This window comes from Panthera pardus, unplaced genomic scaffold (assembly GCF_024362965.1).
Source record: "Panthera pardus isolate Hobbes unplaced genomic scaffold, ASM2436296v1 HiC_scaffold_7, whole genome shotgun sequence".
Classification (NCBI taxonomy): Eukaryota; Metazoa; Chordata; class Mammalia; order Carnivora; family Felidae; genus Panthera; species Panthera pardus.
The window spans coordinates 73,486,311-73,512,791 of NW_026527002.1; the positions used below are offsets into that span (position 1 = coordinate 73,486,311).

At 43.9% G+C, this 26,481-nt stretch overlaps 2 protein-coding genes across 14 annotated transcripts in view; one reads left to right on the plus strand and one right to left on the minus strand.

Annotated features, from left to right (window-relative positions):
• TMEM71 (transmembrane protein 71) overlaps positions 1 to 16,065 on the minus strand; it is a 28,232-nt gene extending 12,167 nt beyond the window's left edge. The window contains exons 1-7 of one of the 5 annotated variants that reach the window (XM_019459822.2): positions 12,811 to 15,350; positions 12,597 to 12,715; positions 11,156 to 11,237; positions 9,871 to 9,931; positions 7,683 to 7,895; positions 6,040 to 6,212; positions 156 to 662 (exon numbers count right to left, since the gene is read on the minus strand). In XM_019459822.2, the coding sequence (XP_019315367.2) occupies positions 577 to 662; positions 6,040 to 6,212; positions 7,683 to 7,895; positions 9,871 to 9,931; positions 11,156 to 11,201 (579 nt within the window). In that variant the 5' untranslated portion in view covers positions 11,202 to 11,237; positions 12,597 to 12,715; positions 12,811 to 15,350 and the 3' untranslated portion in view covers positions 156 to 576. The other 4 variants (XM_019459821.2, XM_019459817.2, XM_019459818.2 and 1 more) reach the window with 4 other exon arrangements.
• Positions 16,066 to 23,657: 7,592 nt separating this feature from the next.
• PHF20L1 (PHD finger protein 20 like 1) overlaps positions 23,658 to 26,481 on the plus strand; it is an 86,204-nt gene continuing 83,380 nt past the window's right edge. For 5 of the 9 annotated variants that reach the window (XM_053896510.1, XM_053896516.1, XM_053896514.1 and 2 more), the window contains exons 1-2: positions 23,659 to 23,939; positions 26,094 to 26,210. In XM_053896510.1, coding sequence (XP_053752485.1) covers positions 26,128 to 26,210 — 83 coding nt within the window. In that variant the 5' untranslated portion in view covers positions 23,659 to 23,939; positions 26,094 to 26,127. Of the gene's footprint in view, positions 23,940 to 26,089; positions 26,211 to 26,481 lie in introns of all 9 variants that reach the window. The other 4 variants (XM_053896512.1, XM_019459812.2, XM_053896511.1 and 1 more) reach the window with 3 other exon arrangements.

The window sequence follows — 26,481 nt, forward strand, 5'->3', positions numbered from 1 at the left end:
GTTTTTATATTACATTTGAAGATACTCATTTAGTTTCTCCTGATTTATTTAAATTCAACGTAGCTTTCTTCTGTTTTTTTTTTTTAATTTTTTTAATGTTTATTTTTGAGAAAGAAAGAGAGAGACAGAGCATGGGCAGGGGAGGGGCCGAGAGAGAGAGAGAGAGGGAGACACAGAATCCGAAGCAGGCTCCAGGCTCTGAGCCGTCAGCACAGAGCCCGACGCGGGGCTCGAACTCCCAAACGGGGACATGGTGACCTGAGCCGAAGCCAAACGCTGAACTGAAGGAGCCACCCAGGCGCCCCCGGCTTCCTTCTGTTTTCAAAGGGTCTGTTTCTCCCAAGCATATTTCCCTATGTTTGCATGTAAAATGGGCACTATTGTTTGCCGTGGAGGGAAACACAAAGCCACGTACAGATGTTGTCATCAAAGATATTCATAGGAGAGGCATGCGCTCTGGGAAAAAATCACAGACCTCGAGCTGGGAAGCCCTGCCCGTGGTTGTCTTGCCTTTCTTTCCTGGGACTGGCAGAAGCGGAGCGGGCAGTCCTGATCAGTCCTCCCTGCGTGAAAGCTTTATCTTCTTTCCGTGTGACTCACAGCCTCTGGGAATGTCTCCCAAACTGCAGCCTCGGGGTCTGGGAAGCTGCTAAATGCCACGGCTAAAAAAATAATTGCAACTGATGAGGAAGGTGGTCTAGACACAGCTGCAGAAGGGGTGAGCTAAGGATAAAATAGGCAACCAATGAAAACGCTTGTTAGTCTGAAACACGAGGGACGAGCAAGTTAGGGGAAGTAAGTTTTGATTGCATCCGTGGCCCGGAGAGAAGACGGCAGAACAATTTAATTTTGAATTTTTCTTGAGTCTTCTAATGAGGCGACATTGGCAGAGAAAAATAAATTGCTGATAAAAGTCACGGGGCCTTGGGTAAATCCGGAAAACCAGAAGTCTGGGGAAGATTTGATTACAGTTGACAGCCAAGATGAGGGATTTCAAAGTCCTGTGAGCCCTCCGTTGCCTAATTACTGATGTTGGAGGGGGGTGGCTTGATTTGTTATATTTAGAAGATATTTGGAAACCGTGAGGGTTTTAGCAAGATATCTCATCCTCATGCAGTGCTGCTGTGGTCCAATTGCTTTCCAATTGTTTGGACATATTTCCAGGAGGCAACTACAGGAAAGCTAGATGTTAATTTCCAAATATGCGGAACACTGCCTTCGGAACAGCGATTCCCAAACTTCCAGCATCCAAGCATCATTGTCCTGATTTTTGTCGTATCCTGGAGGCTGCTTACTCTGAGCCATTTTTTATATTTTTCTCTAAATTGTTTTGTTAAACCCCTTACTTTAAGGGAAACTTGACATCAATCACTTACAGGCCACACAGAGAAAGCAACTTAAAATGGACTACAATGAAAATGAGAGCTTCTTTAATTTGCCCTAAATATTGTTGTACCACAAAGCTCTGAGCCTGTTTGTTAAAAGAACTTTGTGAAAACAAGAGTAGCCAGAGTTTGGAACCTTAAAGCCACCAAGATTTTAAACTGAGCCTTTCTCCTGGGTTGTGTTAGAAGGACTGAGGGAATCGGAAAAGGTGTCGGAGATGCTCCGTCACTGTGGGATTCAGGGTTCGTGACCTCTGCGTCCCAGAGGTGTCTGTCCCCCCCCCCCGGCCACACACTTCGGGAAATGTTGCTTTAGAACCAAGAAGAGACTTGCCCTGTGTACTCCAGAAAGCCAGCCTCGAACCGAGGGATGGAAACTTTCAAAAAGCACATGATAGGTCAACGTAGGCAACCCACTGCCACAACGGTACTACCAGTGGGAGGAAGAGGCAGGCTTAAAAAGTCACAGCAGTCCCCAATGGGGAAATTCAAGGAGACAGAAAGTAGACTTAAGGTTGTCGGGGGCTGCGGTTGGGGAGGGGGCACAGGAATAGGGAGTGGCTGGTAAGGAGTGTGGGGTTTCTCTTTGGGTTGATGAAAATGTTCCCGAATTAGAAACTGATCCTGGTTGCCCGGTTCAGTCACGGTGGAAAATAATAGGGAGGTTCCTCAAAAAAGTAAAAATGGACCTGCCCTCTGTCTTTACCCAAAGAATATGAAAACATTACTTCGAAAGGATTCATGTGCCTCTATGTTTATTGCAGCGTTATTTACAGTAGCCAAGACAGGGAAGCAGCCCAAGTGTCCATCGATACATGATGGATACGGAAGATGTGGTACATATTATACAATGGGATGTTGCTCAGCCGTAACACAGAATGAAACCTTGCCATTTGCGACAACATGGATGGATCCAGAGAGTATAATGCCAGGCAAAATAAGTCAGTAAGAGAAAGACAGATAAATACCATATGATTTCACTCCCATGTGGAATTTAAGAAACAAAATAAGTGAGCAACAGCAACAACAAAAGAGAAAAGCCAAGAAACAGACTCATAACTATAGAGAACAGATAGTCCCCAGAGGGGAGGTGGGGGGGGGTGGGGTGGGGGATGGGTGGAACAGGTGAAGGGGATTAAGTCGCTTATGATGAGCACTGACTAATGTATATAATTGTGAATCACTCTATTTTGCACCTGAAACTGACTTAGCACTGCATGTTGACTATACTGGAATTAAAATCAAAATTCTTTTTTTTTTTTAATCAAAATTCTAAAAAGTGGTCATGGTTGGACAAACTGCCTTGTGAATATCATTCGAAGAAACACTGAATTGTACACATTAAAATGGAAGATTTTATGACATGTGAATTATGTCTCAATTAAAAGGCAATTCGTGCTCTTTATTACTGTAGGCATTTGTGCCAGGGATGTGTATAGGCATCTGCCAGGGATGCCAGGAGTAGGCAAGATAACCTCTACGTTGCCTTCTGATTAAAGATTCCATACGTCTCTTGTTTATCGGAGACCTTAAAGCTACAGGACTCTTGAGTTGACTCCTTTATTAAGCTGAACACCATTAGCCACGTTCTCCTCTTTGATGACGTCGTGCTCTTCGGGTTCCCTGCCTGAGACATTTTCCCCATATAGCATAGTGACCCTATGCTCAAGACTCTTGGGTTGGAATCCAGGTGAGACAATTTCCTGGTTGTGTGCCCCTAGGGAAAGGATCCAGCCTGCCTTAGTTTCCCTCTCCACAAAATAGGGAGGAGAATAATATTCTCTCCAAGTTGCTGTAAATGTAGGATTTCCTTTTCTCATGATGCTGAGTAATAGTCCCTTGTACGTATATACCATATTTTCTTTACCCATTCACCATGGATGGACACTGGGTTGTTTCTATATCTTGACTCCTGTAAATAATGCTGCAGGGAAGAAGGGAGTGAGAATATCTCTTTGAGATTCCAATTTCAATTCTCTTGAGTCCATGCCTAGACGTGGGATTGCTGGATCATATGGTAGTTCTATTTTTAATTTTTTTGTGAAACCTCCTCATTGTTTTCCGTAGTGGCTGGACTCATTTGCATTCCCACCAACAGTGCACAAGGGTTTCCTTTTCTCCCTATCCTTGTCAACATGGATGGATCTAACACACACGCACACATTGTAATATACCCTCACCGACATTGGAGACGGGATCTACATAACACAGATTGGTTGGGATGGCTGGCTGGCCCATGGCACTGATTACGGTGGGGAAAATTATGACTGGAGTTTCTGTTCAACCTCCTCAGTTCCTTTCTAACTCCCCTTTCTGCTCATTCATGTTTTCCGTAGGTAGATCCCTTTATTCCAGAGACCTCTACTACTTTTCATATTGGCTTCCAAAGCAATATCTCTAGGCCCTTCCTTGCTCCGGAACTCCTTTGTTACATTTCCAAACCTCCCCTGGCCCATCTTTCCACTTCCCATTGGTGCCTCAAATTCAGCTCATATGAAATAGAATTCATTGCCTCGCTTCTTTCTCTTTCTTTCTTTCTTTCTTTCTTTCTTTCTTTCTTTCTTTCTTTCTTTCTTTTCTTTCTTTCTTTCTTTCTTTCTTTCTTTCTTTCTTTCTTTCTTTCTTTCTTTCTTTCCCTTTTACGACTAATATGTCCTGTGCAGAACGCCAGCCCCCGTGCTAATATGTACCTTTCATGAACTCGTGCATTTCATCCTCACAAAAATTCCATGTGCTACTATTTTTTCTCTTTTGTATATGAAGAAATGGAGGTCATGGGGATTATTAACTTGCCCAAGAACACCGAGGTGGGAAAAGATGGCGTCAGGACTTGAATCCCGGCCCACCCAGCTCAAAAAGCCTTATTAACCTCCTCATCATTCCAACAGTACTGTCTTCCAGGTACTGACTCCAGAACTCTTCATGCCGCCCTCCCCTCCCCCACCCCGGCTTTCTTTGATTCCCTCCCATGTCTTGTCATTACATTCATTCACCAGCCTGTCCATTCGGCCTTGAAGAACATTCCTTAAATCTCCTCCTCCCTCTCTATTTCCAGAGCCACGTTCCTTAGGGTGCCCATTGGTCTTAATTGCCTCTGAGTGCTCACTTGGTTTTCTTCATTGAATCGTTACTTCATGTTATTGTAAAGGTAATCTTTGAAAATTCACATCTGATCATGTCATTGCCCCGCTTAAGAGCCTTCTAAGATACCCCTGACTGAATAGGATAAAATCCAAACTCCTCAACACGGCACAGAAGGTTCTCCAAATATATCTTTGGTCTATCTTTCCAGGCTCATTCCCCACCTCCCTGCCTCTTTCTCTTCTCTTTGTGCTGTTTATACATCCTTGTTATCGTGAGAACTGGGATACCCTCAATTTAATTAATCTTGTGTTCGTGTAAGAATTGTGTCTTCACTTCGCAAGCACCCTGTTTTGAAACTAACCCAGGATTACACTCATACACACACACACACACACACACACACACACACACACAAGCGCATTTAAAGCCTTAATCATATTGTGGCAATATACATTTCCTGGTTTTGATAATGACCGTATATAGTTGAGTAAGTCGTACCCAGTGAGGGAAGCTGGATAAAGTATAGGCAGACCTTCTCTGTACTATTTTTTGCAACTTCTCATGAAGCTATAATTACTGCAACTTTAAAGTTTTTTAAAAATTAATGTAGCATTGTGTTTTCTGCCCAGGAAGCAGGTTAAGAAAAATGCAAGACATGTAAGTACTCTACCTTTATTATTACATTGTTGTATTACAGGACTCGTCTTGCTTGCTCTCGGAGCCTGGGCTAAGAGGTCTATGTTGGAAAGAAAAGCAAAACCCTTACTAGAACTAGAGCTAAGACCAGGCTTTTGAACCAGACAGACCCACGTTGGATTCCAGTTCTGCTGTTTTATAAACTTAAAATTAACTTGGGCAAGTCACTGAACTCCAAACCTCACTTTCACCATAATTATAAAAAGTGAGGGTTTGGGGATACTTAAACAAGGTAAATGTATATAAACAAGGTCATAAACTTAAACAGGACAAAATGTAAAGTACTTAGCTTATGAATGAACATGTTTGACTTCTCTCTTGCCACAGCAGCAAATCCTGTTGGCTCTTTTTTTTTTTTCAAGTTTTTTTTTAATGTTTATTGTTGATAGAGAGAAAGACAGAACGTGAGCAGGGGAGGGGCAGAGAGAGAGAGGGAGACACAGAATCGGAAGCAGGCTCCAGGATCTGAGCTGTCAGCACAGAGCCCAGCGTGGGGCTCAAACTCACAAACCGTGAGATCATGGTTTAATACAAAGGGTGGGGCTTTTAATTTTTTTATAGTTTCTTAATTATTTTGAGAGAGAGAGAAAGAGAGAGAGAGAGCGTGCACAAGTGAGGGAAGGGCAGAGAGAGAGAATCCCAAGGTGAAAGCACAGAGACCAACATGGGGCTTGATCCCATGAATCGTGAGACCGCGACTTGAGCGGGAATCAAGAGTCAGACACTCAACCACTGAGCCACCCAGGCGCCCCTGGCCCATTCTTTCTATGAAGTGATGGTCATCTCTGGAGTTTACTTTTGGCTCAGGACCACATGGTTGCTTCGGCCCATTTGCAAATGATACTTCACCGTGGAAAAGGCGATTCAAACTCACCGATATCGTCGCAATGGTGCGTGTCCAGCCTCCCGACCCCCTCCAACCAGGTGTCCTCATTTAGGGAAGAGTCAACATCACCAAAGATATTTCCATGCTGCCAGGATTTAGAGGCACCAAGGCTGAAGAGATCAGAAAAGGAAGGGCGGATTCTCTTTTTCTTTCTAAATATCCTGGAAAGAAACGAACGTAGCATGATATATAATGAAAAGCAGCCCCCTCTGGTTCAACACCGAGAATTTAGTGAGAATGATTTGATCCATAGAACACATCTGCAAAGCTCATTTCATTTGTTCCCTCTGTTAACCCCACAGAAGTTTCTTAAACTTCTGTGTGCTCCAGGTGCCTGGATCAATATCTAAGATACTGAGATACAAGATCCAACCTTGGGCACAGAAAGTTCACAACCCATTATAGGAGAAAGACAAGGATAATGCAGACGAAGCTAATGCCTTCATAGAGCTTTTTCTGCACCAGGGGTCTTTCTCAGTGGTTTACATATGATAACTCACATTATCCTTGGAACAGCTTTGGGAGGTAGGTACTGCCGTGACCCCATTTTTTCAGATCAGGAAACTGAGGCACAAAAGGCTAAGCAACTTGGCTGAGATCATCCAGGAAGTGTCACAACTGGGCTGCAAACTGAGGCAGGCTGGCTCTATGGTCTCTTCTCTGCATTACCAGTGCTATGTAGGGGGCTTGTGCTCTGATGGAATTAACTAGAAGCTGCACTGAGAGCACCAGGGGAGGCATTGCTGATCGGGAGTCAAGGGAGGCTTCCCGGGGGAGGAGACCACTGAACTGCATAGGACTATCTGATCTATTCATTGAGGAACAGGTAGGTTTTATATTAAGTCATGTTAGGAAATAAGGCTGGGGAGGTAAAAATAAGGAGGGAATGAAGAAGCTTGAAAGTGACAATGGTGGAGAAACTTGAATGTCGTGTGAAGGAGTTGGGTTTTGACATCGGAGTGAAGGGAAACCACTCCGTATGGGCTTGATGGTGACGTAATTTGTTTCACGTTTCTGAAGGATTTTGACTACTCACACATCCACACTGCCAGCAACGTGTCCTCTACATTGTAACCAATGTCACCGTGCTAAGGATAATCCGGTCATTTGTCAATGGCTCCTCTTTCCCTACAGAACAAAGCCCAACCCCCTTAGCTGGACTTGAAAGTTCTCCGCTCAGCCCCCGTGTCTGCTCGGTGTTCTCTCATGTTCCTTCCACCCTGAGGTATATCTCTGCCAAACCACCCGCCATTTCCCAAATTGTACAGGGTCTCCTGGAAGTCTCCTTTGCTACTTTCATTTTAACTAAGATCCTACGTCTCTCCAGACTCAAATCGATCTTCATTATCTCTAGGAATCTTGTTTTAACCGGTTTCCCCGAGTGAAAGAGCCTTCCCTTCCTTTTCTCCTGCACTGCAGTCTATTCAGACCTCCGCCCCGGCACCCGTATCACTTGATCACCTTGGTTTATTTTCATGTCAGCTATCCCTGCCCCTTATCGGTCTTTACGCTTCCATGGTCTGGAGCAGGAATGAGCTCTCGTAAATCATTGCTGAATGAACAAATGAATGAATGCGTAATTAATGGATGGATTGGATTTTGGATTCTTTGACGTATTATCCACTACTTACCGAACTAAATTCTCCTTGTAAAGAACACTGGCCTGGGGTGGGCTCAGAGTTATGTTGCCGTCTTTGTCACAGAGGAGAGGGTCCTCTGTCCAAACGTAGTAGCCATTGGAGAGGAGTCTGGGACTTCGGCGACAGGTAACGTGGGAGCCCGTCAAGAGAGCTGCAGAGCAGCCTTCAAAGGAACTGTCACCATCCAGGAAATCACAGGCAAAACTAAAGAGGGAAGAAAGGAAGTGGTTTACACCTCCACCCACCACGTCCAGGCCCATAGGAGCCACATTTCTAGCCACCATGAAGGCAAACAGCTCTTTGCATTCACGGCTACCTCTGTGCATGCATGCATTCAGCCACCCTGAGAATGTCACTCTTAATCTGGGCTTCATCTCCTCACTAGTGACAGCATTGGACAACAGGGCACTTAGTGCTTCGTTCTGTTTGAAACATTTTGATGAAAACATATTATAGGCTAATCAGTCTCCTCGCCGTAGGATGCAACTATACCCTTGACAGTAATCCATTTTCTTGGATGGAGAAATTGCAGACGGGCCTATTTGGGGTGCTTATTATATGAGCTTATTTATTTGGGGTGCTTATTACATAAGTTTATTATGACAAGCTATTTGGAAGCTTATAGTCTCCACCCCCTTCCTTTGAATAGTCCTCCAATTGCCATATCCTTACTCTTTCCCTGCAATAGATAAATTACAACTGTGCAGCCATCAGATATATACGAGTTACAAGGTGAACACGCAGTCAGAGAGATCTTTTTGACTTTGGCCAATTTCCCACCTGGTCAGCTACCCAAACGACCATACGGTCTGTGATTTGGTATCCGGGGAAAGCTCTTAATATTCAGCTGGGTAAATATCCATGTGTCTTAGGTTTGAAAAACAATCACATGCCTGCGTGATTGAAAGGCAACATCATGCCGCATGCTCTACTGAATTTCTGGTAAAGCGTTAAATGTAGAAGCCTGTCCGCAATTAATACATGCACTAAAGTTAGTAAAATACTATTTTAAATGGATATTACTTATTGAAAATGTACTGTGGACCTGGCTCATAGTTAATGCTTTATCTACTTTTCACTAACCTCCCCAAAAGCTAAGTATTGTATGTAATCATCATTGCACTGTAGGAAAAAATATATATATGTGTGTGTATATATATATATATACACACACATATATATATACACATATATACACACACACACACACACACATATATATATATATATATATACATATATATATATATATGATGCAGAAGGACAAATAACTTGGATATTTTATAATAGCCAGTAAGTGATAAAACTAGGATTCGAACCCCTATCTGGAGTGCTCATTCCACATGGCTTGTTAGTTCGTGCTTGGCTGATTCATTTGATGGTAGGGCAGGCTCTAACACCAATGCATGATTCCTTTATACCATTGGCACATTTTACAAAATGCTAGAGAAAACATCAACTGAGGCCTGCGTAAGGAATAAAAGACAGAGAGAAGAGACAGGGGAGGAAAAAAGGAAGGAAGGAAAAGGAGACTTCTTCGAAGAACTTGGACAAAACGGTCGACTCGACACGTTTTTGTAGAACATGGCATTCGGCCAGCTGGTGCATTGGTGTGGGATTTTGTTGCTCTTTTAATTTTTTTTTTTTTTCAACATTTTTTATTTATTTTTGGGACAGAGAGAGACAGAGCATGAACGGGGGAGGGTCAGAGAGAGAGAGGGAGACACAGAATCGGAAACAGGCTCCAGGCTCCGAGCCATCAGCCCAGAGCTTGACGCGGGGCTCGAACTCACGGACCGCGAGATCGTGACCTGGCTGAAGTCGGACGCTTAACCGACTGCGCCACCCAGGCGCCCCTTGTTGCTCTTATAAACTGAGATAGCAAAGCATATTTAGGAGAACCTTAGTTCGAGAAAAAGTAATCAGTATTCGGTAGTTTCTTCACTCCCCAAACAATTCACATTGGCTTACACACTCACAGCCATGCCCCACCCCCCACCATCCCATTATTAGGTTATGCAAGTTTTCATTTTGTGTGTGCATGGGACTGAAGATTTATACCCACACCAAAGCTGGATGGGAGCTAAAACTAACATTTTTAAACCAGGAATACAAGAAAATGAGACACACAGGGAGAGAACCGTGATTGATGTGGCTTGCGAAAAGTCCCGTGGAATACCTTGGGAAAAGGCATCTGGGAGACGGCTCTCCGGTATATCTTCTCTCAGAGCCGGAAGAACCTGCAGAAGCAAACGGGAGACAAGTGCAAATTTATCACACCTCCCCACCATGCATGACTGCAAATAATGGAGGCTTTCAAGAAGGTGTGAGTAGTTCCTGCCTCGGCAGGGAATCCAACTGGTGCGGCCATGCAGTGAAATCAGGACTAACCCAACTTGTCACCGGGGCCGAGCCAGAAATAACCCAGGGGCTTCTGTCATCTGTTTCTCCTCTCACTCCGTATTCCTCTAGAGGTTTCTTACCGGAGGATGAGGGCAATAATAAACCATTAACATCAAACTGACTCATCACGAAAGGGAGGAAGAAAGTATCTTGTGTGAAACTGTAGAAAACCAAAATCAATTACTCGGTGTGCTAGCTCTGTTTACCTTACACAGTAATTTGAGGAATTCAGTCATTTGCTTAGACTGTCTCTCATTAGCGCATTTTAAGGCACTCCCATTGTAAAATAATGAGGAGAAGACGTTAGGGAAGGAAAAAAATAAAGTTTTGTTTTATATTAATAATTTTCCAACGTATGAGGCCTGTGAATATTCTTCACTAAAAATAAATCATCCTTCCTTTCATTTAGCCATTCACTCCACTTTAACCAAAGGCATAGCACCTAATTTCAGCTGGGGAAAGTGCAGCTAATTAATATTCTACACTCTAAAGCACGATTCCATATAGTCATGTGTGAACGCTTCTAATAGAGAGGCTCGGTGAAACTTGATTCCGTTGTGGACGGTTAGTATCTAAGACAAAGCAAGGAGCTTAGACTTTCAGATTGGGCTGGTTGGTTTGTAAGGAGTAAATTGTAGGTGTGTGAGGTGGGGTTAGAAGCAGGGTTTGGGGAGAAAATGACAAGAGGAAGGAAGAAGCTTGAAACCACTGCCGTTTGAACAACGCCCTTATTTTCTGCAAGTAGCTATCAAAATCATTCAGTATTTTTTATAGACAGTTTTGCATCTTAATAGTAGCTGATAAACAATCTCCTTTCACATTTATGCACAAGCATCTAGAAAACCAGTGATTTTTCCCCCCCCCACTAAAATGACAAATACCACATTTCTCTCCAGGAAAGAAATGAAGTCAAAATCATTGCCAAAGTGAACACTGGCATTTAAGAAGCACAAGCTACTGACAGATGGTTAATGGTATGAGTATCAGCAAAATCAAAGCAAGGAAATTGCTAAAAGAAGTCTAATCGTTCGAAAGATAATTGCGCGTAGCAGTTCTCCTACATTTACTTGCCACTGGTGTTGACATCAGTTGAGATATTCGGTACATCTTGGGAAGGCTGCTTGTTCAAACTTCACAGATTTTCTGAAAGAGACATTAAAAAGGAGGTGGATTATAGATTAAAAATAGAAAAATGATGCCAAAACAGATGGCATCTACTAATTGCACTAGTCAGGCTTGTTTACTGAATGGTACAGAGATTTAGGGCTGAAGGAGGAGACTGGGATGAATGACCAAAAGGTTGCACCTGCTACAATGTTATATTACATTTTCCATCGTCTGGCTTGGTGCATCCAAATAACCTTTTTCTGTAAATAAGAACAACATCTTATTTGGGAAACCTAGATTTATGTGGTTGATTTGTAGTCAAAATAACTAATGAAAATGAATTATTTGATTAAGAAATCGGGGAAAAAAAAGATTGGTGTTAGAGCCCTCTAACTAAACGTGTTTGTATTTTCGTCATGCGACACACATCACCCTCATTATCAAGTTTCAAGCGACGCTTGGGGATCGGTGTCCGTCTTTTGCACAACACCTGGAACCCTTGACAGGTGGTCATAGGGAGGGCTGGCGGTCTTTAAGAGGTGCTGTCAGCCTGGACATTCGCAACCAGTGCCGGCAGCATTGCCCTAAAAATTGTCTGCCACCAGGCAGATTTCAAAACTCAGTTCGCATGAGCATGTAATTTACTCTCTCAATTACAAATTAGGCATATATCCAAGTGTGTAAATTACGTCAACTTTGATCATATGCCATTCACCACATAGATCCACCTGCTGTAGACCTTGATACTTTGTACACAGCGCTGTTCTCATAGCCTTGCAAGGTAGGACTGAATTCTTGTTCTGATTCACCACCTCTATCCACATTTTGAAAATGCGATATCTAGTAATGGATTGTTTTTGTAGCTGTCACACGTCAAGTCAAACCAGGATAATCCTAGAGCTCCAAATGGATTCTTTCAATAAATCGTATGCCACAGCTTTTAGAAAACATGGATCCTAGCTTCTAGAGACCTTTAGAGGAGTCAAGAGAACTTTCTGGCATTTCTTGGAAGATCTCTAAATCAAAGCACACATTCGGAGATGTCGCTCATTTAGAATATAAACCAATATTGTTGGCATCATAATATAATAGTTTCGTCACTGTCCTTTTGACTTTTGATCAATATCATCTGAAGCGTGCAGCCCAAATTACACCGTGTTAGCTTTCCCCAAGCATTGAGTTTAACTTTCAACCAACGAGACCGGTGGCCGAAGGCAAGGTTTTCCTGCTATGTCTTACAAATATTTGCATCAGGCCACAGACAGTACAGTTGATTAAGTATTAGTCACACTGGAAAAGCCTTCAGTAACAGCTCTAAATCTTTTCAAGAAACAGCTTCTGTCTACCAGTCCCATCAAAGTCACACATCCGTTCTGAAAAATAATCTGTCCATACGTGTTCCTTCCAAAGGGAGTTCCCAGTTTCCTCTTCCCACTGATGAAGAGGAGAATTACTGAAGTATGAAGCTTCCTGTGGCTGGCGGTGGAGAAACCCAGGATTCAGCAGGCTGTCGGCTGAAAATAAAGACAGAATGCCAACAGGTGCAGGGAAGTCTCATAATAAAGAGAAATCCCCTTCGCCCCTCCTAACAGATGCTTGCAAGCATTACCGTGTGCAGGAGTGTGCAGAGAGGTTTTGTCTTCAGCGGCCTCTTGCTGTTTTGGTTGTTTCCTAGAATAAAAGGGCATGTCGTTCTTGAGAAAGTCAGCCTTATAACCGCTCTTGTTTTCTTTCAAAAACAGCCTGTGTCACCAGAGACTGAGAAGCAGAATGAGGTCACACTTCCTGTTGGGCTCACAGCAGTGGCATTCACGCCCAGGAGGATGGTGAAACCTCCAGTCTTCTGGACCAGCGACAGGTGAGGTGCGGCCCACAGATCAGGCCAGCTGGATACATCATGGTCGCTCGAGGGATGCTTTTCTGAGCTACCTCGTCACACCGAGCTGTAGGAACATAAGAGAAACTTCTGGAGAACACTTCTCAAACACTTCTTGCTTGTCATCTTCTGGTCCTTTCCAACATGAGTACTGCATAGCTGTGCTCTGTCCAAATCGACTCAGTTTATTGGCGATAATGCACGGATGCTATTAGATTCAGAATTTTATTCCATACCAAGAGCTGGATTTTATGAAAATGTCCGTCGTGGCAATATGTTGATTCACCAAAGGTTGAGCTTTCCAGGAAACTCCCTGGGTGGCATTTTACAGTTTATATTTACATTTTAGTTGAGCTCAAAGAATTTCATGCTGTTGGTGGGTCCCTACAAATCTCTGCTATTGTAAATGATAAAAAAAAAAATACGTTCCGACAATACTGAGTTGCATTGGGTAGTGGAAAGAGTATGGGTGCAAAGCCCCAGGGGGTCAGCCCGGCAGAAGACTTAATCTCATTCTTTCTTGGGGTTCTCCCAAGAAAGGGGTTCACCCTTCTCCCTGAGGTGATGCCAAAGGCAGGATCTTCTATAGAACATGCTCCTAGCAACAGAAGCTGTTAGCGGAGCAGTCACGTCGAGTCTTGGTAGAAAGTTTGCAAAGATGACCCTCCAAGATGGCTGTGTGATCTCTTTCCCTTCAGTGTGGGCTGAAGCGAATAACTTGCTTCTCCTGCATAGATGAGACACAAGTGATGGGTTGGCACTCCCACGATTAGGTTACGAAAGACTGCGGCTTCTGTCTTGTTGGCCTCTCCATTACCTTCTAGGCTCACACGCTTTGAAGAAGCAAGCTGCCATGTTGGAAAAGCACACAAGACCAGAATCTGAGGGGTTATCTGAAATGCCAGTGAAGGACTGAAGCCCTCAGTCCGATGGCTGGGAATCCACTCAACCGCCACGTGAGTGCCTCAGAAGTAGATCTTTCTCTAGCTGAGCCTTGACATGACTACAGCCCCAGTCAGCCCTTTGATCCCAGCCTTTGAACACCCACAAGCAGGGAAACCAGCTCAGCCTTGTCCATATTTCTGACCTGTAGAAACTATGTGATAAAAAATCGTATTTGAAAGCACAAAGTTTGGGGTAACTTGTCACACAGCAATAGATAACTAATACATAGTCCCAACAAATGTGACTTCCTGGGCTATGCGCTGTTCCAGTCTATTTGGTCAGGGTGCCAGCCTTAGAATACAGGCACGTTCATTCGAGGCTGGGGCTGGTCACATCTGCCTACATTTACCAGATAGCCATTTTGCCCAACGGCAGTTCTGGGAGTCTGGTACCCTCTTTCTTGAAACCCATAGCTCTCCTCCTTCTTGTTCTCTCTTTCTGTGTCTCCTATTCTTTCTCTTTTCATCCTCCTCCTTCCAGCCCTGGCTAATGTTTTCTAGAGGAGGAAGGGGAAAAAAAAAAATCCTTCTGACTCCTCAAGACCCTGGGCTCTGCCCAAGTCCACAAGTCCCCTTTCCCAAAAGACTGACGTCAAAAAGACTTTAGTCTATTCCTTTCCTGATCTGGAACGTATCAGGACACCATTAATGATCACAATCATTGCTAACTTTATGGAGCCCTTACTAGTTCCCAGGCACTGTTTTACTTCCTTCACAGATATTATTAGCACATTTAATCCTCATACCAACTCCATGAGGGAGGCTCTGTTATTAACCTCATTTTACAGATGAGAAAACCGAGGCACAGAGAGTTCGATACTTCGCTCAAAGTCACATGGCCGGTAAACGGTGAGCTGGTAGAACTGAGACTACGAGCCTGCCTTCTCAACCTGTAAGCAATAACGGTCACATCAAACACGTTTGAGCATTTCCTATGAGGCAGGCACCGTATGAAACACTCCGTGTGTGTGATTAAACCTCACCCAGCCCTAGGAAATAAGTACGATTATTACACGCAGGCAGGATGGAAGTTTGGAGGGTTTACCTACACCATCAAGTGTCAGGGATGGAATTCTAGCCCTGGAGCCCACTCCTTCGCTCCTCTCTCCCCAGGTCCACTTGTCTCCTTGCCGTTCCTTAAATGCCAGACTCGTGCCTGCTCCAGGATCTTGTGCTCATTCTTCTCTCTGCCCAGAATGTCCCCCTGATAGTCACAGGGTGTTCTCTCACCTCCCTTGGCTCTCAGCTCAAGTGCTTTCCGTCACTAGCTAAACTGCCCTCCGCACACTCTCCTCACTCGTTCCCTGCTTTATTCTTCTCCTTAGTACCTTTCACTCTGTCACATACCACAACTTTTATTTTTTGCAGTGATAAATTCATTCCTCAGCCAGACTGTAAGCTTTATGAAGGCAGAGAGTTTTGTCATTTCTCTTCATTCCTGGAGACCCAACATCAAGGATCCCGCCTGCCAAGAAACAGGTTATCCAGAAACATTTGGGGAATCAATAAATAACTGAAGTAAAAGCTAGGTAGAACTGAATTGAGCCCTCTATCCTGCATGCTAGAAAGCAGCACTTTTATTATTTTTTTAATCTATTTTTAGTTTTTTGTTTATTTTGAGGGAGAGAGAGAGGCAGAGAGAGGAGACCGAGAATCCCAAGCAGGCTCTGCACTGTTAGTGTGGAGCTGGATGCGGGGATCGAACCCGTGAACCACGGGATTCTGGCCTGAGCCAATGTCAAGAGTCAGACGCTTAACCAGTGGAGCCACCCCGGTGTTTTCAAAAGTACGTTATGGGGCGCCCGGGTGTCTCTGTCGGTTAAGCGTCTGACTCCTGATTTCTGTTCAGGTCAGGATCTCGGGATCTCACCTCTCCATCCCAACAGGTGCAGAGCCTACTTGGGATTCTCTCTCCCCTCTCTTTCTGCTACTCCCTCACTCTCCCTCTCTCAAAATAAAATAAACGTAAAAAAAAAAAGTATGTTCCCCAGAATGCTCAATCCTCCATTATCAGTGGAGGGTATGTGTGTGGAAGGGGAAAAGTGTAAGCCTGCTCTCACCACTAGAAGTCCTACCCAGAGCAATGAGGCAAGAAAAATAAATAAAAGGTATTCAAATCAGAAAGGAAGAAGTAAAATTATCCATTTGCAGATGACGTGATCTTATATATAGAAAACCCTAAAGACTTAAAAAGAAACTGTTAGAACTCATAAATGAATTCAGTAATGTGGTTTTTTCCTTTTTTTTTTTTTTTTAGCATTTATACAAGATTTCTTGCAGCCAGAATTCCTGTCTCAAAAATGCTCTAGATACGTCCTTACTGTTTGCTCAGCGTTCATATTTGCATTATGGTGGAAATTTATTATTTTTTTTTAAGAGAGGACGAGAGAGAGAGAGGCTGAGAAATGGGGGGGTCGGGCAAAGGAGGAGGATGGAGACAGACTGATCAGCTCACAAAAACCCTAAATAAGAGCTGGCGTTCTTGGTGCAAGAACAGTGTTCTCTTCGTCTCTGTAATCCCCAGCGGCAAACACAAGGCGGATGCAAAGCAGGTCGTCAGAAGATGCGTGTGTTCATGGAGTCACAGAGCATGAAACGACTACCCTCAGAGACGCCAGTGACTGGAAATACGTGTCCCTGTGACTGGTGACAAAGAAACATCAAGAAATACCTGGCATTGGTATATCGATTATAATTTGCAAAACGTGTAAGATTTGTTCTATCGAATTCGATGTTCATCACAACCCTGTGAAGTAGATTTCCAACTCCCATTTCTATGTGAGGAAAGGAGCATCAGAGAAGGGTCTGGTTCCCAAACACTCTGGTAAAAGTGTCAGGTTTAACTGAATGACTCCTGGTTTTATTCCAAACCCCTTGGCTCTAGGATGCTTCATCATCTTAGATTGCTATTAAAAAAAAAATAATAGCAAGAAATGAGTTAACGCATGGATTTCCTTTAAACGTATATGGTCTCCTATGATCTTCCTGCTACCTGTAGTTCTAAAAAAGAAAAGAAAGAAAACCGAAGGGTGTTTACTCTGATCCTGGGGAAACGAACTCTGTTGAATGTTTTGCAAAAATACAAAAGAGGAAGTAATCCAATACCTGACCACAACGCGGTGTGGCTGCAATATTTTTTTACCGAGGCAAGCCAGTCAACTGTGGCCATGCTTGCACAGGCAAGTTCTCTGCCCCTCCCCCAGAGGGGAACCTTTCCATCTGCGCGTCAGCCGTTTACTTTGGAGACGGTGGCAGTGTGTTCGGGTCCCGACCAAGAGAGCAGACGCTTAGACCAATGGCCAAGGGACCGGCTAGAGCACATACTCTGACCCTGCACATTCTTGCATGCTGACGGTCAACGTTGTAGCCAACCCACCTGTTTGTGTGTCTGTTTCACTGCCCAGTTCAGTGCCTCAGGATGGGGAATTAAGCCTATTTATCGTCAGCTCCTGGGGCCTAGCACTGACTTGGCCCATATTCCATAAATGCCTGTGGCAAGGAAATGGAAGCAGAATGATATTTTTTACTTGCCAGAGCCTGAATCGAAGCTATAAAGAACTAGAAGGCGATAATAATTTTAGAATCTGCATGGGCCTCTTGTTTGAAGCTTACTCCTCCGCAAAGTGTTTTCCAAATGCCGCTTCCTCTCTGCAGTCTTCCTTGATTTGCGGAGTCAGCAGAAGCACACCAAGATATGTCTATTTCAAACCAATGAATATTTAATTGAATGTTAATATTGATACTGGGCTTGGTTGTTTCTATACCCATCGCCCCATCATGACAAGTTACCTTAGAACTGGATACCTGGTTTTATTTTTCTTCCTGTTCTCTCACTGTGTATTGCCCAGTTCCTAGCACTCGGTAGAATTTCAGTAAAAGATTGTTGGGTGATTACACAAATAAATGAATAAGGGAAGAATGAAAGCATGCCGTCTGCCTTATCTGAGGATGTCACCGAATTGTAGCTAGCTCCATTCTCAAGGAAAATGACGATCGGCAAGGGGTTAAAAGTGTTTGCTGTTTGATTACTATTTATCTGTGTACTTGCTATTTTCTGTTGCCCACCCTCTCCGTTCCCAGTTTTAACCATCCCCGGCAGTGGGGTGTCTGGGCGGCTCAGTTGGCTAAGCAGCTGACTCTTGATCTTGGCCCAAGTCATGATCTCATGGTTCCTGGGACTGAGCCCCATGTCAGGCTCTGTACTGACAGTGCAGAGCCTGCTTGGGATTCTGTTTCTCCCTCTCTCTCTGCTCCTCTAACTCCTCAAAAAAAAAAAATAAGTAAACTTAGAAAGAAAAACACCCCACAACAATCCCCAGCAATGTGTTTCTACAGTGTAGAGACTGCCTCTAAAAGCAAACACCTAAGGAATCGGGGACGTGAATGTTGAGTCAATCCCTTACTAGATTTGCTTTCCTGGTTTTGCAAACCAGGACAAGCATTGTCAGTTCCGTCGCATGGCTGTAAGTGGTGACTTGGCGTTCCGGTCAGTATAAGCCAGCTGAGAGGAGTATTCGTTGCTTTGCTGTCCAACTTCCATTTTCTTTCTTTCAAGTGGTGGAGCTCCAACTTTCTTTAAAGGACCTACTCACCCCCATCTCTCAGTCTATGAGGTTTGGGCCGGTCTCTACTCCCACTTGCCTGGTTGGGGATGGGACCCACCTGGTGGCAGTCCGAATGACTCCCAGGGCCATCACGCTTGGCTCACAGGTGGGCACCTGACTTAATTTAGGCCAATGACAAAGTGACCGCCAGAACTCCTTTTTGCATCAGGATGTTGTAATGACAAGGCTGAAGCTGCTGGGGGCCTGGAAGTGGATCCTGGGAGTCAAGCTAACCCCTAGGAAGCAGAATAAAAAGATGTTGTAATTTGATCCCTGAGTTAAACTGCCCCAGAAGGCCTACTGATCCCTTCTTGATTCCACAAATCCCAACTTCCTTTATGCTCATACTTGTTTGCATTAACCTTTCTGTCGCATGCAGCCAGATGAATCCTAGCATGACACAGTTCTGAAACTTCGCGTACGTAAGAATCATTTAGGATGGCTTTGACACCGCAGATTGCTAATCGCCAAACCTATGATGCAGGTTAGGGCCCCAAACTTGCATTTTAACGAAGAGCCCAAGAAGGTCTAATACGGATAATTGGTGGGGCAATGCTCAAAAACACTGATATAGTTAATGGAAGTCGTAACAGTAAACAGCAACCCAAATCCGAGGAAATGCGAAGCATCATAATTCTTCCTGCTTTAGGTAGAATGATTGTATGTCTCACGTGGTCTGGGACTGCCCGGGAATACATTTGTTATTCTGACATAATTATAATAGCGTGCCTTTTTTTTTAAATTACTCTTCTAAGTGTCCAGGCTTGGATGACAAATTTCTGGTCACTCCATTGTTTCAGGACAATCTGCACAGAAAGGACTTCTTTATCATTCAGATCTTTTGCTGCATTTCTAAGCTTTTGCTGAGTGAAACATTTTTTTTTTTCTATTTTATGACCTTTACTAGCAGAGGCTGATAGCTCAAAATCATTCCTGCCGAGTCAAAAATTCTTAAAAATCTCAGAAAGCCAGAGGGCTTTTGAGGAGCATATGAACCTCGAGTAAAAGTAAATAAATAAAACAAAGTTGTTTATCATTTCCGATCATCTTTAGGGTGGACTCATTCTAAGAAAGCAGCGTATAAACCCATACATCACAATGGGAATTATGTAAGAAATGAGAGCATGGTGCCGTGTGGACATATGGGAGAGATTGTATCTTTCCAGTCCATTCACATGTGGCCTAGAGGTCCATTAATTGAGAGATTAAGCCTGGAACAATGATCGCTTCTGTTCAGTTGATAAAGGGACAGGGTGACAGGCAAGATAGGTTCATTGGCAGGTGAAGGAAGGGAGGTTAGTGCCATTTTCAAAGATTTTCAGGGGCGCCTGAGTGGCTCAGTTGGTTAAGCGTCCGACTTCAGCTTAGGTCATGATCTCACCGTTCATGGGTTCGAGCCCCGCATCAGGCTCTGTGCTGACAGCTCAGAGCCTGGAGCCTGCTTTGGATTCTGTGTCTCCCTCTCTCTCTGCCCTCCCCCACGCGGGCTCTGCCTCTTAAAAATGAATATCTATTGTAACAGTTCAGATCTCTATTCAACTAGTATATTTAAAAAAAATCAACTTTAGAGAAAAACACACACAAAAATGGCCTTCTTGTGTTTCATATGTAATCGAAGAATATGTGCTATTCAGTAGTAACTTTTTCCCTCCCTTAAAATAAGTATATAGAATTGTCAAATATTCCAGGAAATATAATGGTTTCATATTTATAGTTTTCATGTTGGGGGAATTTAGTTCAGTGATTTCTGCCTAAGGACTGTTGTTTCAAGATAATTTGCTCGCTGCTTGTTTGGTTCCACTCAAACACAGCTGTAAGTTCTTTCTTTCTATATTTGGAGATGAAGTGACTGATGGCTAACATTAACCATCTGGATGAGGGGTGTGCTGGGTGGGAGAGGGGGGTGGGGACATAGCCATGCAGGGCTTCACTGCATGGCTGGGGAGTCATCTCTAGACTTTCCTACATCTGGGATCCCTGCGCTGATCCTGAACTTTGACTCTACGTGGCCAGAAGAGGCAATGATCGCCTATATGAATTTTCTTCAGCTTTATCAGACCTAACGCCACCTCTGTGAGTTAATATCATGTAACACCCTCTGAACTTTTCTGAAATTAAATTCGCAGGTGGTATAATCAAGCTCGACACATTGAAAAAAAAACTTAACATGACATAACAGTGACATAAGAACAAACTTTGTGGAAATAACTTACAATAAAAGAGCAAACTTGGTGGAAATATACATAAATGTTGAGCCATGATTCGCAAACATAATGAAGTAGTCAAGGGCTAGCATCAAAATTTACATTTACCTTGAATGTAACAACTAAGATGTAGGGTGATATGTGTGTATTCTATCAGTGTCTCAAATACCACGAGTAGCTTTGCATATGTGGCTTGATTTTTAAAAATGGGATAAATTCTTGGACATTTTCATAGAAAAGAACAATCTTCCCTCATATTACAAGGTTGCTTCATTCTGGGAAAATTGAGTGTGTTTTAAAACCTTGCAAGGGGTGCCTAGGTGGCTCAGTCAGTTAAGCGTCCGACTTTGGCTTAGGTCATGAGCTTACGGTTCGTGAGTTCGAGCCCCACGTCGGGCTCTGTGCTGACAGCTCGGAGCCCAGCGCCCGCTTCGGATTCTGTGTCTCCTTCTCTCGCTGCTCCTCCCCCACTCGTGCTCTTTTTCTCAAAAATAAATAAACATTAAAAAAATTAAAAAAAAACACCTTGCAAAATACTTTGTGCTTTGGTACAAAACCGAGTTCTAGGCTTAGGCAATTATGAAAAGGGTTTGGACCTACCTGAATGGTCGGAGGGACATTCAAAGTCATGCATGACCTTGGGCAATTCTTCCAGGTATGGGGCTGTACTGTGCCTCTTAGGATGTCTAGGCAGCCCTTGTCTGTCCCATTTAATTGCAGTCGTGCCCTACTCCAATCATGTGACAACTAAAAATAAAGTCCCCTCTCCATTTTCAAAGTGTCCTTTAGAGGATGATATTAAGTTCATTGAAGATACTCAGCTGTACAATTCACAAGCCAGGAATCATTTACCTAAGACCTCGTTTCCATTTTTTTTCTTTCAAGTTGTGTTATTGGAGCTGTCCCTTAATAAGTCTCAATTAAAATGGGATAATCATATTTTCAGGGTAGATTGGCAAATTCTCAACAAACAATGGAGAGTGGATAGAATCTATATTATCCTTTATATATGTATTTTATTTAAATTACAAACAATCTCGACTTTTCAGTGATGTCAGCAACAGATATTTCTTTTTCACTTCCTGGCTTGGGGATCAGCATGGGTTCTGCCAGGGTTCAGTTAGTTAGCTCTAGCCTGAAAGTCAGAAATTTGGTCCCTGGTACTGCCACTGCTGCTGGAGAAAATGTTCCTTATTTTGAACATCACTAGCAGCTTCTCATACACAGAACTCAGTGAGAGTCAAATAAATGTAGCTGAGAATAGCACTTTAACTAGAAGGGGAACAGGGAAATGAGTTTCTGACATTTTCATCTTACTTAGTGTGAGGTTGACTCTGCCTGCAAAGACTCATAAGGTGAGTGTATCGGTCAGTTTGTGTTAGCTTATGCTGTGTAACAAACAACTCCCAAACTCTCAAAAGCTTAAAACGGCAGATTTTAATTTTTCTCCTTACATTTACATATCATTTGCAGATTAGCAGTGAGTTATGGGCTCATCACGATCTGTCTAGAATCTGGGTGGCTAGAGCAGTCACCGTCTCAAATATTGCTTATCACTGTGCCAGAGACAGAAATCTGGGTGAAGCGCCTTTTAAAATTACCAGCTAGCCATGACAAAGCTCACTTCCAGTTTCATTTTATTAGCCAAAGCTAACCAAATGGCCACACATAATTCTAAGGAGGGCACAAAGGATAAGCCTGTCATGTATCCAGAAGACTCTGGAAATATATGGCATAATGCATTAATGACAACCATGATGGTAAATTTCCCCAACATGGGTTGGGAGTTCAGATGTTGGGCAACTCCCATACAAGACAAATGTCCACTACAGACTGTCTTATTTATATCTTTTCTACGTATTGCCATTGCTCACTCTGGCTCAGTAGCTATTAGTAACACAGTAAGTACTGAATGAATGTCTTTGGAATAAAAGGATATGAATATAGTTGTTTAAATTACCGAATCTGACTATAATTAAAGCTTAAAGAGATACTTTGCTATTTTAACTCGACACTGTAAAGCATGATAAATATAAGTGTTATTAGTATGCAATGTTGCATTTAGAAAGCTTGAGATCCAGAGTGGTACGTTGGGAAGAGAGAGAAAAAAGATTTTCAGCTCAACATCTATTTGAACGTGTTCACTAGTTGGTTTCCACAGTGGGGAACACTTTCTCCTGTGCCTACTCCAGAGTTTGGTACATGGCAGATATACAATAAACCTAGTTCTGCCATCATTACCTGGGTAGTCTTGGGGAAGTCACATCAACTTAGCCATAGGTTCTTTACCTGCACAACACACACAAGTGTTAATAGCTACCTTTTGTATTGTAAGGATCGCCTATACAATAGAGAACAATACAACTGGGCGAAAGCAGTTGTCATGTAATGTACGAATAACACAGCACCTGCCACAGAGTGTCCACTCAATAGCTGTTTGTTGACAGGGACAGTAAACATTCGCTCTATTCTTATTGTGGAATGGGGTGGATATCTAAGAAATTGCGTAGTGCAATTACAAAAGTTTTCCCAAGTGCTGGGGTTGAGCTTTGGCAATCTGTTTCCCACCAAATCAACCATGATAATACTCAATGGGCCCTGTCCTCATCTCTCAAAGGTCAACAAACACTTCAGAACTCCTAATTGGCTCCCGGAGCTCGCTTTCCCTCTTTGCCTCATAACGGCCCCTCCCGCTAGCCATCAGCCAACTGCCGCCAAGCCCCGCCTCCCAGGGGCACTCTCCAATCGGAGGCGCGGCCTGGGCCCAACCCTCGCGAGTCACGTGACGCGCCCAGGCCCGCTTCCGGCGCGTCGCGGGCGGCTGACGTCGCTGGGCCCGGCGTCGCGTCAGGGCTGGCCGGCGGTGGCGGCGGCGGCGGCGGAGGCGGCGATGGCAGCGGACACTGAGCGGGCTTGAGGGCTCGGACCTGCTCCCTCCCGCGCGACCTCGGGCCCGACCCGGCGCTGCGGTCCCTGCTCTCTCCCCTCCTGCTTCCTCCCCGGCCGCTGCCTGGGCGGAGGCGGAGGCGGAGGCCCGGGCTGGCCGCCCTGCTCGCGCCCCGGCTCGGCCCCGGACGGCCCGGCTGCTGTGCGGAGAGGAGGCCGAGTCGGTAAGAGGCGGCGGCGGTGGCGGGGGCCTGGAGGCCGCCTGGATCCCGTCTGGCCGCCCGGGACGCCCCCGCGCTGGTGTCTGTCTCAGGCCCGCTCCCCTCTCGAGTCCCTCCCCGTAACTCGCCGCCCCTATTGTCTAGGCGCCGCCGCTCCCTCTCCCCCTCCCTTCCTTCCCCCACTGCCGCGGGCCGGACGGCTGTCAAACCTGGAGGCACCTCCCGCTCTTCGCCAGCGCCGTCTGAGCCCTTCCAGCCCGTCTCTGCCAGCCGCTCCCGCCCCGCGTCAACCCCCCTCCTTCTGTGGCCCCGCGGCCATTCTCTGACCTTTGCTTCACTTTCTCGGTGTTTTATCTTCTTGCGAATTTTCTCTTCCCTCCCAGTTGTCATCTCCTCCAAGTTTAACCATCCAGATAATTTTTTTTTTTTTTTTTTTTTTTACCATTCTTGTTCGCTTTCTTTTCTGTTTATGTTCCTCTCCGTTCTCTCTGTCCCCTTTTCTTGCTTCACGTACCCCTTCCCCCCATAGACTGTCTTACTTTGTCTTTTCTTTATTTCCGATACCTCCCCATCCTCCTCTCTCCACCCAAGGAAGAGGAAATCGTGCCTCATCCCAAAGTATCACTGGGAGTTTATAGGTCTTAACAACATCACTTTTATGGGTTCGAGGTTTTGTTGTAGAAAATAGTGTAACTGGTAAACTACCCCATACTGAGTTCTTCTTCTGAAGAACAGTAGAAAAGGTTAGTTAGATTTCTACACAAATGATTTAAGTAACTGCCTTGTATGTTACATACGACCAGCCTTTTAAAAACAATTCATGCTTTTGTCCCTTTTGCACCAAATACCCTCTGACCTAGCTTCCTGTTAACTTTAATGTATTAATCTTTTTTCTTGCCATGGCCGGAGGATAGTGTCCCCTCCCTCCCCAGGAGTATTTAGGTTTGAGTTTACATATTTTTATGGCAAGTATTGGTGCCATGTTTAACCCTTAACCTATTAACAGAGGTCCTTTCAAAGAGGAAAGGACAGTCGGTTTTTATGTTTACTGTTATGTTTTGTCTCTTTTGAATTGTGAGCAAACCATTAAAAAAAACCCAGAAAACAGTTGTGTTTTCTTTTTTAACCTGGAGGAGAGCAGCATCCTATTAGTAATTCTAAATATCACGAAGGTTTTAGGGATCTCTCTTTTCCCCCCAAAATTGTAGGTTTGTGTTCCTGATTACCGTTATGTTTTGGTCTAGCCTATCTCAAAGTGCATCCATATTCCTAAAGTACTAGTTAGTGACAAAGTCTACTTCAGGTGTTCTGGCTGTCCAGTGTGGCCAGAAGGGGAGTAAAGAGCCTACAAGGCAATGATCTAGAGAGGAATAGATAGTCCTTGGTAGTTTGTTGTTTGTCTAAGCGTTACGACCACTTTTATTCGTCAGTGTGGGCGCTATGTTGAAATAGAGCAGAAAGAAATTCTTTAGTTAAAAAACCCCATATCATTGTTGCTTATTGAACGTGAAGTGTAAGGAAGAAATTTCCGACGCCACTTTGCATGTTCAATTAAAATTACTGACTCGTTTGCTACCAAAGTGGGAAATCGCAGGTAATGAAGAGTCCTAATCACAGGAATTATTACTGAAATTGTCCCTGGCAGAGGAGTGTGCCTACTGCTTCTATCTTCTTTAGATGCTCTTTTGTGCCTTATCTAGTGTCGTGTGCTATGAGGCACTCACACATTGGTTGAAAAACTTGATTAATTTGTACCCTTCAGAATTTCAGTAGTCCCATTCCAGAACCCTCAGGTGTCTTGATTTGTCCAAGACAAAACACAGCTTCAGCTGGTGTGGAGAATTTTCTTGGGTATTTTCAAGTTCAAACTTAAAGCACGTTAGCCATTAGCAAGTTTTAATGCTCATCTGTTTGTTCTTTTGAAGTGGTTCTTTTTTATGTCCTTTCCCTTAATTCATCATCCAGACTGCCTGCAAGTTGCACCGTACTTTACCTATAGATGTTGGTACTCATCATTCCAATTTCTTTAAAATTTGGCACTTATTTTAACTTCTCGTGCGGGGTTTTAAAAATTCTGTCTTACTCCCTATGCATTTTATGCATTGGAGTCTAACTTTTTTTTTTTTTTTTTTTTTGTGTTCCTTCCTCCCGAGGTAGTGAAAAGCAAATACGGAAGAAATAGGATCTCAAGATGAGTAAAAAGCCCCCAAATCGTCCTGGAATCACTTTTGAGATTGGTGCGCGTTTGGAGGCCCTGGACTACTTACAGAAATGGTATGGAAAACCCGGAGCCCTTGACCTGAAGCACCGTATTGGTAGCCTTGGAGTTGTTTCTCAGTTGCTTTTCTTTTGACCCTGGCAGAAACATTAACGTGGTCACGTTTTAAGTACTCATACGCTTTTTTTTAGCTCTCCTACTCTTCAACAGGCTTTGCAGGTTCAGCATTCCAAAGCTATTTGTAGTCAGAATCGTTTTAGGTATTGGGAACTGAACTGAAAATAATGATCTAGAATATGAAGTAGAGAGAGCGTATCAGTACCCTTG